The following is a 12,756-nucleotide window of genomic DNA, read 5'->3' on the forward strand; positions in this document are numbered from 1 at the left end:
GCGCGCGTCACTCGCGACGTACTTCGCGTCGCGCGGCTGCCGCCCCCCCGCGGAGATTCGCGGCTGGCTCGACAGGTAAGGTAGGTCACGCGCTCCGCCGTGTGGATAAACATTTAAAAACGATCTTTCCAGACTCACGTTCGTATAGCTGATTAATTTAATTGGTAATGAATTATCCGCCATTTCGCATTGAAAGAGATACTATAGGTATGTAATATTTAATTAATATAAAATGATTATGAGAGGATCGATAAAAAAGAAATAGAATGAATAAAATAAAAATTAATTCAATTTTATTTATACAAATGAATTAATCTTTATTTTATTCGTTCTATTATCTCTCTTGATTTAAATCTTTATGTAAAAATTCGATTAAAAATTCAAATTTTCTGTTGTTACCATCAGTGCTAATCTTGGCTTGATGTTTCTTATTTGAACCACAGTATTTACTGAGGGCGTTAGCGTATGCTATATTTTTAAATAGTCTATTTAATATTTTGTCAATGTTTTCATTAAGTAGAATTATCTTATAATCGATGTAATTTCCTGTATAATTTCATATACATCATATTTCAGATATCACTTGAACATACACATTTAATTTTTGGATACATTAAATTAGATACATTAATCGATTAAAATTAAATTAAATTTTATATATACATATATTTTTTAATAAATTTTACTTTTATTTACTTTCGAATATCTCTTTAATTAATTTTATTATTGTTTGAGAAATACTTGATATTAATAAAGAGAAAAAGAATTGTTAATTAAGGAAATTTTGGCGAGTGAGCACTGGCTCATTAAATCATATGACATTCTTAATTTTTATATCTAACAATTATTGTATACAACTCTTTTTCATTCAGAATTATATTGTTATACTTTTCGATGCTACATATTTGAACAAACTATTGAAATTGTTTTGAAAGGGAAAAACAACAGCAGACTGCGACACGAGTTAAAGCAAATATTTAATTTATTAGTGAATCTGCGCAATCATAAAATATATTCATGTAACGATCAACGAGATATAACATCGATAGAGCTCGGCGTTGAACGTGACGAGACAATCAACGGGGGAATCGGACGTAATCGCAGACACCCTAGAGGAAGTCGCGTAACTTCCTCGCGGATCCGAGGGGGAGAATAGGGCGAAGCGGGACGGGGAAGGGACGAGGACCGACAGGGAAGGGCAACGGGGGGAGGCGCACCTTGTTAACCGGGTCTCACCATTTTTCTCTCGCTTGCGACGAAGCGCGGTGCGTCTGCGAAAAAAACGGTCTCGTCGTTTGCGTGTATACATGCTATATAAAAATAGAATCCACGGTGCGCAATTGGGGGTGTACGGTAACGTCATCGAACAATCGGGGGAACGGGGAGAAAACTCAACGGATCGCGGATGAATTACAGATCGAAAAATCAAACGTCAATCAGCTGTTCGCGGAGACGTCGCGACGCCGTGACATTCGGTGACGTATATGGTTCGACTACGGGTCAACATCACTATGGCAGACGTATACTCGACGCCCGTTGAATAACGAGCGTTTCCCGAGAGGGAAATCATTCTCCAAGCAATCCATCTCCCCAATTACGAGGTTTACGCTAAGGAAGGACCGACCGATCGGTCGATTAATCGGCTAATTGCGATCGACGTTTCGCGAGTAACGTCGCATCCTCCTCGTCGAAACGCGACCCTCTCCCCCTCCCTCCGAATCTCTCTAATCAATTCACTCGTCCAAAAAAAATATACGACGTTACTCGCGAGACATACGCGAGACATTCTGCTCTGCGTGCGGCTGCGTGTGCGACTCGGGCCGCGCCAAATTCCTGCGGGAGAGGGGGCGATAATCTAAATTAGATTGCAAAGATTACGCGGGTATCCCGACTAAAGTGAAACGAGAATGTCATACGCGATACGGAATAATAATCGGATTCCTTTCGCGACTCCAAGCTATTCAACGGAGTCGTCGAAGGGCGAGAAGATACGTATTGTAAATAAATGGCTCACTCGAGAAAGTATCTTCGAAAGGAAACCCCTACTCGCACCAGGATGCTACCTGGGCGCGGCCCAATTTACGACATCTACGCGGCGAATCGGGTCTCTACGACTCGCCATTCGCGTAACGCACTATGATCGAGCTACGACATCGGCCGCGTTCCTACGATTTGTTAACGACTTGGCCGTGTATAAATATATATATATTTACGTATATATATATATATATATAAATATCGCGACGCGCGAAGGGGACCAAGTAGAACCTCCTGTGCGCGTCTCATCGCTGTTGCAAGATATTAATTATTAATCTGAGATTGTTTAAGATACGGGTTCTTCTATCGACTCTTCCTCTCTTCCTTCCTCTTTCTCTCTCTCTGTTTCTCCCTCGCAGGCCCCGCGCTCGCGGTGGAGGATCTTAGCAGCCGACCTGGTGCAGCATCGACGCCAGCCGGAACACCCGCATCCAGGCGAACATACCAGTGGACGGCGAACGGCAAACGGTGGCCCGCGTCGACGACGACGTCGACGAGGTCTTGCGTTGCTCCTGTGCAACGGACGGCGACGTCGCGTCCATGGATGCCGCGTCGCTGCTCTCCGACTTCCTCTGCTTCTGCTGCTGCTGTTGCTGCTGCGGCGAGTACTTCATGTCCGCTGTTGCGTGCGATAGGGAAAATGATAAGGTGAGAGAAAGATTGGAGGTGAAGTGCTCATCATATTCGCGTCAGAGATGGAACTTGGAGAACGTTAACGTTAACGTAATGTTTTATAGAAAGACGGTGAATGTCGTGAATATTTCAGTTCACTTCATCAGGGAAGAGGAACCTGATATTATACTGTAGTATCAGGTTGTTCTTCCCTGATGAAGTGAACTGACATGTTCGCGAAACGTTGAAATGAAATGAAGAATTTACGCGGCTCAAACCCTAGAACCGCGGAAGCCAAACCTAATATCTCGTATATTTTTTCTACATATTTTTACTCGTGATGTAAGACGTTGAATTCAACAAGCCCGCGAGCAATTATTTTTGATAAATCTCCAATTGCAATTATTCCGCAATGAACTCCGAAGAGCGAAGAGAGATCTTTTTGCGTAAATGCGGTATCAGCCTTGACTATGTTTATTCGCGTCTATTTGATCACGGTCGTCTCTAACGCACACACGAAGCAAAAAATAAAGAGTATAATCTCGTTCTCAGAGTGATATATAATCTTTAATTTCGAAGAGCAATAATTTTTTCAATAACACATTCAATTTTTATAAAATCTTACTATTCTACTTTTTAATCAACCATATGCTTCATTGATTATCGTCTTCATCTAATCGCAAAGGCGACTTTAATACCGCATGTTCGCCCCTATGTTGAAGAAATTTTGTTTCGAATTTTTTTATACGCATGTCATGCATGTCGAAAGAAACGCGAGTCAGCGTTGCTCCGTATATTATACGGCTCTGTTTATTATACTGTTACGAAACCGCCGTTTTCCGGGAGCGCGCAATCGCTAGGTGGGCGTCTCAGTTGGCGCACGCGCCTCTTTCGACCAGCTGATTCCCTAGACCTACTTTTCCGATGATGAGCGGGCTGACATCATATATACATGGCCGTGTCGCTCTCGATACCGCCTTTTCCTTCTATCCGGTTTTTTACGAGCTGAAATACTGAATTTTCGCTCCATTTATTTATTTAAAAATTCATTAGAGTCAGCTGAGAAGCACGTGGTCTCTATCTTTCTCTTTCAATTTGCCTCTACAAATAATCGGCTAACTTTGATTAACGTTTACGGACATGGTTGCAAAAGTTATGATAAGCCTGTCTGGATATCCATTAGTTTTTTGTGATGATTTTATCTGTTTATATCTTCTTTTCCTCTCTCTCTTTCTCTTCATATACAACCGACAGTCATCTGCATTACGCGATCGTGATGTCACGCATCTTTAATAGCAGTAAATGCACATTTCGTCATACGCACCGTGCTAACTCGCAGCTGCAATTGCAATTAGATATAATTTCGATTCACATTGACTTTCCAGAGATACCGCACATTTCCCCACGCTTTTTCTTTCATTCTTTCTTCTTTTAAATATGCAAAGAGAAAATCCGGAATACAGAGAAAAAAACACTTAAAGACTTTCTGGCCTTTATATTTTAGGATAATCTACTCTTGAAGATTTTTGTGAAAATTAACTACAATTTTTTTGTTCATTAAGTTTTCTTTTGGAAAAACAATTTCTCGCAGAAAAAAATTTTAATTTTTGAACATTCGATATTTGCCATCGATACTTTTCTTTCCATTCACCATAAATGATTTCTATTTTGAGTAAATTAATTTTTTCCAAGAAATAATATTACTTGTTTTACTTTGCAAAATAAATACATAAATCATCTGACATATATCATCGCGAGCTCGTGTATTTGCGCGCATATATATATATATATATACGCACGTGCAATTGTGCATACACGCATGTCGACAGATTCCGTGCCCTAAATCTTGGTCGTTGCTCGAGGCCGTCCTTAGACCTGCACGCGCTACTTCATTGAATGAGCTTTACTTGATGGATATCAGCAACAAAGGTTACGAGTCATTGGCCCAAGCAAAATATTAGTAAACGTTATACATCTGCGTACATATTCGAAAATATCACCATGGATTTACACGTGTTTTCATATCCTAATCGCGAAATCGAAGATTAATTTTTCACGTTCAAGAAAGCAAATTTATAGCCATGCATAAAAACACTAATCAAAAAAATTATTTTCGTGTATATACAATATCAAAATTCAAACATTCTGTCAATTTCAATTCGCAATTAATACGACTGTGAAAATTATAAAATTAAATTTATTAACAATATTTTTTTCGCTCACATACTTTAAAAAGAAGAAGGAAAAATAACAGAGATATATTATATATTTATGTCGAATTATTTCGGCATCTCATAACTCGATTATCCGATAAGTTTTTCTATTGTCAATACTTTAGAGAATAGAATTTATTTGAGAAAGAGAGAGAAAGAAACTAAGAATACACGATCATCTCGAAGAGTCCAATCGTTTTTCGAAGCGTCCATCCTAGTCGTTGGTCGATTATCTTAAATCGCTAACAATAAACCTAAGTCTTCCCGCATAAATTATTGATTAATTGACAATCGATAAGCATGACAATTATAACGACTTGAGAGAGCGAGTCAAGATATCTAGAATATTAAAACCTCTTTCTGAATATTAGGATCGCGATAGATGTCTTTGCAATTTTTTTTCTATAAACATCTGCAAAAATAACAATTATTAAAAAAAAAATAAAATAAAATAATAAACATATTTCAATAGTTATAAAACATTTGTGCTTCAATTAATGTGTCATGATCGCCGATAACCATCGACATGCTTAGACTTCGCTATGATGGTTTCAGGAATCAGATCAATAGTCGTTAAATGTCAAAGCCACGTTAAATCGATCTGTCAACCGTAGAATGCGAGAGCCGAATGTGATCTAGCCTAGTGAAAGACATTCGCGGAATAAATATATCATGGTGAGTACGATGAAAAAAATATCAAAGTCTACAAGCAAATGATCTCTCATACTATTCTATTACTATATTCTAGCTGTTCCCTAAAATTGCCTCTAGATTAGCTGGATTCCGGAGTGAAACGGTTCTCCAAGTTCCCAGGACAGAGTCGACGCGAATTTTCTAATCGTCACTCACCCGATCGACTCGTGTTTGATCGCTGCAGCTCGTTCGCCGAGCTCGGACGTCGATTCCTCTAGCTGGTGAACGCGCGAGCTTCCACAGCGGTTCCGTGCGCGGCGCGTAGCGTTCTGCGGAACACGACGACGAGATGCATCGAAACCGAGAGCAGGAGGGAACGGGAGAAAGGGGAGAGAAGAGGAGGGAGGTGGCGAGGTGGTGCCTCCTCTTCGTCGCGCAGCCTGCACGTCGACGCGATCGTTCGGAGGTGCACGGTGATGGTGGGGTCGTTCCTCGTCTTCGTCTTCGTTGGTCGCGCATTCCACAGCGCCGGCGCTGCATCGACCCGGCACGCTTAGTGGTTTTTCGATGGTGAACGAAAAAGCTCCAACACCCATCGAACGCGGCTGCCGAAACGCGAACCCCGCGAGGATTGTTTGTCCCTCCCTCTCCCTCGTTCATCCTTGAAATTTTTGAAATCTGCCCTACTTTCGTATATAATAAAATTCGCGTTTCGTTTGTCAACTTATCTTACACAAGTGCTATGACGAGACTCCAAATCGACATCGTTAAGGTGTCCTTATTATTCAATTTCGATGTAATTTATTTTAACAAGCTTTGCGTACTTAAAACCACGTCTCTCGCAGATGTCCCGAATTAGGTAAAATTTGAAACACACGTAAAGACACTTTTTAAAGAAAGAAGACAGGTGTTTATAAATTTCTGAAATTTGTTTTTCGCGTATTTATTTTTATGAATATAGTTATATAATTATAAAAAAATATAAAAACATTTTTACCTTGCAAAGTAAATAATTTTTAGTATCATTCTCCAGAAAGGAAAGATCTTTTCTTTTTCAAGAATTTCCAAGTTTTTCATGTTTTTCCAGAAAATAGGTACCCTGTTTTTTTCGTTCAATTAAAAAGCGCTTAAGAAACTGACTAAAAACCGTAAAACTTCATCCCCCTCGCTGCCTTGTTTGCTTTATGCAAACACGATTACCTTCTATATTTGCATAGTAATCTCGTCTTACGTGATTCAGAATGTGTACAGTATACAATAGGTGCTTTCCATTTACATCAAAACTCAGATAAATCTCACTTCTGTCTTTCTTTAACATGAATGTTGAAGAAAGACAGAAGTGAGATTTATCTGAATTTTGATGTAAATGGAAAGCACCTTATATTTGCGACAAGAGTCATTCGGATAATCCTTAGATCACCGATTCGCTTGACGCTGCAACTTTGACCGGTACCTTGAACATTTGTCAAAAACAATTTCTCTCATTTTTATCTTCGTTATCTGACACGGAACAAGTAACCGGTGTTCGCTCGACAAACATAAAGCTATCCATCCCGATCGATACATCCGTTCTTGGACTTCTCTTCCTGTGTATGGAAAACCGCGCATGATTATGCATGAAACTTCGCGGTTACGTTTGCCACGAAATGCGGTCAGAATATTTGAATAAAGTCCTTAGATAACAATACCTAAAACCAGTATAATATGTTTATAATATATGTCTTTTTTTGGTATTTAAATATTAATGCAAGAATATACAGAGAAAAAATACCTATGTATAAAGCAGAGATATATATTTCTATATCACTAAAATTGAGTTATTTTTAATTTAATTTCCATGTTTTTCGTGGAAAATGATAATTAATAATTTTAACTTTTAGTTTTAATATATTTCTCTCTCTCTTTCTAAAGCAATTTTAATAAAATTACCTCTTTTGTAGTTTTTAGTTTATATTAATTTATATATTCTGAGAAAATTTTAAATTTGATTTTTTCAAATTTCTAACTAAATTTTAATAAATTTAATTTTTTAGATTTTTATATATTAGAGAAAATAATGTGATGATAAAACTGTGTCAATTAAACACAGCTCTCAGTTTGATTAGTCCAATCTGAGGCTCACGTGTTATCACGTGATACGAGAATCATATGACCATATTAGCGGAATCTGATTAAACAGCTTACATAGTGTGTTTTACAAACACCGCGCAAACGTTACTAATGTACACAGCGGCAAGTGCGTTTATCTGTTCCGCGGGAATAATCTTTCATTGGAGGTGTCGTGCGCCTGTCGGGGGTAAAAATAGTTCAAGTTACCCTTTGACAAACGCCATATCGTAATTCCAGGTCAGCGAAACGCCCACAAAGAATAAAAAAAAAAGGATTATTCGTCATACAATTTTATATACGTGTTATAAATATATCAAAGAGTGGGAAGTATATTCATAAAAGCCTCACAAGTATATGTGTTTAAAAAAATATATAAATATATCTAGTCTTAAATAATCACCAAGAAAATATAAATATCTCAATGTAAAGAAAATGCCAAAATTTTGTTAAGGAATTAAATTATAAAAAAATTACTAAACTAATTACGTATAATTAATTTTATAGCATACAAATTAAATATTCTAACAATGCAAATGTTGTTTCCGGTATATGAATTGATGAAAAAAAAACTAATTTTATACATTTTCAGCAAGGAACAAGAGAAAAGATTAAATTTCATAATTTATCATTTAGATCTAAATTTGTTGGAACTTTTAAATGTCTTTTAAAAAATGTACTATATTATAATATTTATTAATAAAATTTACTTTTTTCCCTTCAATAACTGACCACACAGATAAAATTTTTTGTCTAATACATGGGTATATACAAAATCAATTTACAGCATACGTCAGTTTTGCAAAAATACGCAAATAAGTAAACTTACCTATTGATATGCCATATCGAGCAGGGGCTTTTTGGCGTAGACGGACTTTTGGGCGAGCTTATCGCATTCATGCCGATCGACGATGACTTCGATGACGACTTCGACGACGATGAAAAACTCGATACTCCGCTTTCCGGCGAACGCGGCGATCGATTATCCTCGCCGTCAAAAGTTCCCAATTGCCAGGAATACCTCATCTTGGCGCGAGGACTACCATGATTAGGACTTGAGCCGCGCGAGCTCGACACACTTTTCGGACTCTTGGGACTCTTGAATCCACTAGAACTAAAGATGTGACCTAATCGTAGTCTCAAAGACGTCTTATCTTTCGGTCTTGCAACACGATTGTTGTCGATGCTCGAAAAAGCCCGATCGGGCGATTCTGAATTACTCGTCATTTTTCGAGAACGATTTATTCAAGCACACTTTATGCAAACACACTTGTCAGATTAAAAATGGAAATTTATCATCATATACGTATAAAGAATCAAGATATTTTCTCGATTTCATGTAAACCGAAACTCTGAAAAAAAAAAAAACACAAATTTGAAAAATAAGAATTAAAATAACAAATTATATGCAGTTAAATTAAGTCTGTTACAGTTCTTTCTTCCCGAATGATTATCACAAATAATTAAAATTCCAAATTCTTCAAACGATTATTATTTACGCGTTAAATTCCATTATACTATTCGTAATATTCCGTAACACTATTCGAAATATTTGATTATGTGAATCGCACAACGTGTTACATTAGAATGATGCACAGAGAACAAGTGCTATCAAATTTCACCAAGAAACCAAGCAAAACTCTAAGCCATAGACTTCCTGTCGGCGACAACCGCATCCTTTCTGTTGAGCTTTTATCAATTTTAAAGTTCCTTAAATAAAGAGGAAAGACTAATAAGATACGGAAGGTATAATATACAAAAGCGATAAAATGCTCAAACATTCGACATAGCAACACTGTGGCATTTGTTCAATTTAATCGATGTTTGAAAATCATAACATATGTCAATGACAATTAATGCCTCATAAATACTTTAGTCCAACCGTTCAAAATAATTTGGAAAAGAGAACACAATTACAAATTTTCAATTGCCTAGTTTGTATTCTGTCTTTGATTTACAGATCAACACTCGCTGCATGACACAATCGATATAATGAGAATAAATAGGGACGCGCGAATCCGCAGGATGCGAGAGGAATAGCTCAACCATTCGCATGGTTTCGCGTTCCTGAGAACATTTCTTCGATGAAGAAAAAGAGAAGAAGCAGGATCAGCTAGCTGAATCCCACTATCATATTAGTACATACTTGCCTACTTATATCAATAATAGAATAACAATTCATTACTAGTTGATCATGAACGCTTTGAATACCATCGAGTGGGGAGTCCATGAGATGAACACGAGTGAGATGAGTGGGAGGAGTGTGATGAGATGATAATCGTACTAATATCGCTCCACCATGCATTTCGCGCGTGCTTGCTCGCGTTTGTCGCGATTTTTACAATTGGTGGCATGTACGCGGGGAGGAGAGGCAGGACACTTATTTCGTCGCTTGTTCAAGATAAGCAATAAGGTCACCCCGTTCCTGCGGTTTCTTTAATCCGGCAAACACCATTTTCGTGCCGGGAATGTACTTCTTTGGATTTTCCAGGTATTCGAAGAGGGTATCCTTATTCCAAGTGATACCTGAAAAGTAGTTTTACGCACAAATTAAAATTGAATGCATAAATAAATTACATTAAAACATATTAAATAAATTATATTTTTAAATATATGAGAAAAAAATGAAATTTTGAATGCTATTTCTAAGTTTATCACTTTAATTATTGTTTTAATAAATTACTAAGTCTGTACCTTTTGCTTTATTGGCATCGGTATATAGGAAACCTGGAGCTTGACCAGTTTTCCTACCTATGAGACCATGTAAATTAGGACCTACTTTGTGTTTGCCACCTGCTTCGACAGTATGGCACTGTGCGCATCTTTGGATGAAAAGCTAGAAAGCAAAATAGACAATTGCGTAAGTAAGTTACCATTTATACAAGTGTGTTATTCAATGCATTATATTGTTTATAGAATTGTCCTCAATCACATTATTCACTATTCATTACATCTATTGTAATATTGCTAACATATTACGTCAACTTGCAAAATATTTAATACAAATGTTTAACACGTTACCTTCTTTCCTTTCTCTGGATCACCTGCCGGGACACCCATATTTGCTTAAAATTCTCTAATCTGAAAAAAAAAATGCTCAATTATTTTCATGAATTGTAATATTAAGAAAATAGAGAAACTAATCTTTATCATCTATACGTGTATATTTTATTAAATATTTTATTATTTTAATGTTTAATGTAAATTCCACTAAAAAGTTTACTTGTTTAATGAATGTATATACATATGTATACGATAATAACATTAAAAATAAGAATAATATTAATAACAAATATATAATTTTAATCAAATTAAAATTTGAATAAAAAATTAAATTTAAATAACCAAGATAGTCATCGATAACGACCTTTCAATCACAGATACGATGGTATGTACTTTCGTAAGAGTGATTTCGAAAAATTGGCGCCAGCAAGAGAATATTTGTTTCTACTAGCAATTTGCTTTGCCAACGAATGCGAATGAAATACACGAGCATTGGTCAACAAAGAACGAAAATACACTCTAAACACACTTCTTCAGATTCAGATACAGATGATAAACAAATTTAATTCTAAATTTATTTATAATATTCTATAAAATATTTATAAATCTTGAATCTCTTTTTTTCTCTTTCTTTCATCTTTATAATGTTTAAGATGTATATATAGTTATATAACGACAGATTCTTTGTCTATTATATAATTTAAAATTCTAAATATATAATTGCTATATTAAAAATTTTATGTAATATTTGTCTCCATCTCTGTTTCTTAAAATTTAATAAATTGTAATATTATTACATTGATTCATTATTGGTTCTTTTTTTGTTATGTAAGCAATTCAATTCTTTCGTCATAACATGTCACACGTGTATGACGTATCCGAAGGATTTTGATGACACGTCACGCTCGTGGAACTTTAAAGCTTAAGCAATCATACTGATACCATCCAGATTACATTTAACAAACTGCTTTAAATCAAAGAAACTATTTGCAACACGTGGCATCAATGTGATAAATGATATCACATGTCGTAACCGAGTTCATTCAAGATCGGGATGAATAAAAAAACATAATGTATAAAGGGGGAGGGGGGGGGGAGGAAGTACAGCCACGTGCGGCCAAGATCGATCTTTGAGCTCAATTTATCAAAATCGAATTACCTCATATCCGATTCTCGCTGTAAATCATCTGTACCATTGAGAGCAAAAATCTATTACAATCGCGATTAGCGCCATTTCGATCAATCGATGATGGCATTTTCTGCCACCCCCGCGACGCGACCTCGGACAAAGGAGTCACACGATTGTAAAATCCGGTTGGAAGATTTGCTTCTAAGATTCTGATACTGGCTCAGGGCCAGGGTTAGACGCGTTACGTAATTCGTTCTCGTCTCACGCGCTCCTACGAGAAGGTCGGGAACGACAAAAAGAAAGTGAGAAAAAGATGCCGCGAATCTTTTCAAACTTTTTCTCTACCTTTCAAATTAAAAGCGCGTTTTCGAAATCGCGTGAATGCGATTAGATAACACGATCGATCGGGATCGCGTTTCACTGACACGAGCGAGCACGTGGTACCAGGTCATCGCGAGGACTAAATAAGCGACATCAATTCGGGAAAGCAAAGACGCTCGTCTATCTTCAATACGCACTGTGCGTGCACGCTTCCTGCGTACGTGCGTGCTCGTCCTACTTACCGAACGTTCCTGTCACACGGGAAAACCGTAACTAGTTTGACCGTCGTTTGACTGTGAACAGCGGTGCCGATCGATCTAGAGCCACTGGTCCACCACTGGCAAGTGCTGACGCAACATCGACGTGCATAAGTGTGTATGTGCGTACATACGTACATGTCATTGGGAGGACGATCGCTAGATGGCCACGAGAAATTGGCCGCCAATTTTTGCATTTGTGTCTTATATTGTACTTGATCCTACTCATCTATTTGTTTCGATTTGTTTCACATGTTTAGGTCAACGCTAAAAATATAATTATTAGTAATATATAGATTCTAATTAAGATATGTTACAAGATGATACGGTTTCATGATTGGTCCGCCATTTTTTGTCCATCGCGCCGGTTCTATTGATCGACCAATCAGGACAGAGAAATCCTTTACCCTGATTGGTCAATGAAACGACTCCATACTTGCAAATG

General features: G+C 37.1%; 2 protein-coding genes across 3 annotated transcripts; both read right to left on the reverse strand.

Moving 5' to 3' along the window:
• Positions 1 to 964: 964 nt before the first annotated feature.
• On the reverse strand, positions 965 to 6,798 carry LOC145963395 (uncharacterized). Its single transcript, XM_083085304.1, has 2 exons — positions 5,712 to 6,798; positions 965 to 2,656 (listed from the first exon to the last, which is right to left on the reverse strand). Exon 2 carries the CDS (start codon positions 2,649 to 2,651, stop codon positions 2,421 to 2,423), a length of 231 nt encoding a protein of 76 aa, XP_082941430.1. The 5' UTR covers positions 2,652 to 2,656; positions 5,712 to 6,798; the 3' UTR covers positions 965 to 2,420.
• Positions 6,799 to 9,518: 2,720 nt separating this feature from the next.
• Positions 9,519 to 12,440, reverse strand: Cytc (mitochondrial cytochrome C). Of its 2 annotated transcripts, none has more exons than XM_083085302.1 (4): positions 12,297 to 12,440; positions 10,623 to 10,682; positions 10,296 to 10,437; positions 9,519 to 10,127 (listed from the first exon to the last, which is right to left on the reverse strand). In XM_083085302.1, exons 2-4 carry the CDS (start codon positions 10,659 to 10,661, stop codon positions 9,982 to 9,984), a joined length of 327 nt encoding a protein of 108 aa, XP_082941428.1. In that variant the 5' UTR covers positions 10,662 to 10,682; positions 12,297 to 12,440; the 3' UTR covers positions 9,519 to 9,981. The 2 variants fall into 2 exon arrangements, with proteins under 2 accessions (XP_082941428.1, XP_082941429.1); XM_083085303.1 differs by lacking the exon at positions 12,297 to 12,440 and adding an exon at positions 11,764 to 11,881.
• Between the last annotated feature and the right edge of the window lie 316 nt (positions 12,441 to 12,756).

Source organism: Camponotus vicinus, unplaced genomic scaffold, assembly GCF_025532165.1.
Source record: "Camponotus vicinus isolate PSW18456_S1 unplaced genomic scaffold, iyCamVici1.0 SCAF_12, whole genome shotgun sequence".
Classification (NCBI taxonomy): Eukaryota; Metazoa; Arthropoda; class Insecta; order Hymenoptera; family Formicidae; genus Camponotus; species Camponotus vicinus.

Excerpts from the sequence above, each read along its gene's own strand:
- LOC145963395 (XM_083085304.1), bottom strand. The coding sequence starts at position 2,651 with ATGAAGTACTCGCCGCAGCAGCAACAGCAGCAGCAGAAGCAGAGGAAG.
- Cytc (XM_083085302.1), bottom strand. The coding sequence starts at position 10,661 with ATGGGTGTCCCGGCAGGTGATCCAGAGAAAGGAAAGAAG. Across the intron at positions 10,438-10,622 it reads ATCCAGAGAAAGGAAAGAAG|CTTTTCATCCAAAGATGCGC; the intron begins GTAACGTGTTAA and ends TTTGCTTTCTAG. Across the intron at positions 10,128-10,295 it reads CGATGCCAATAAAGCAAAAG|GTATCACTTGGAATAAGGAT; the intron begins GTACAGACTTAG and ends ACTACTTTTCAG.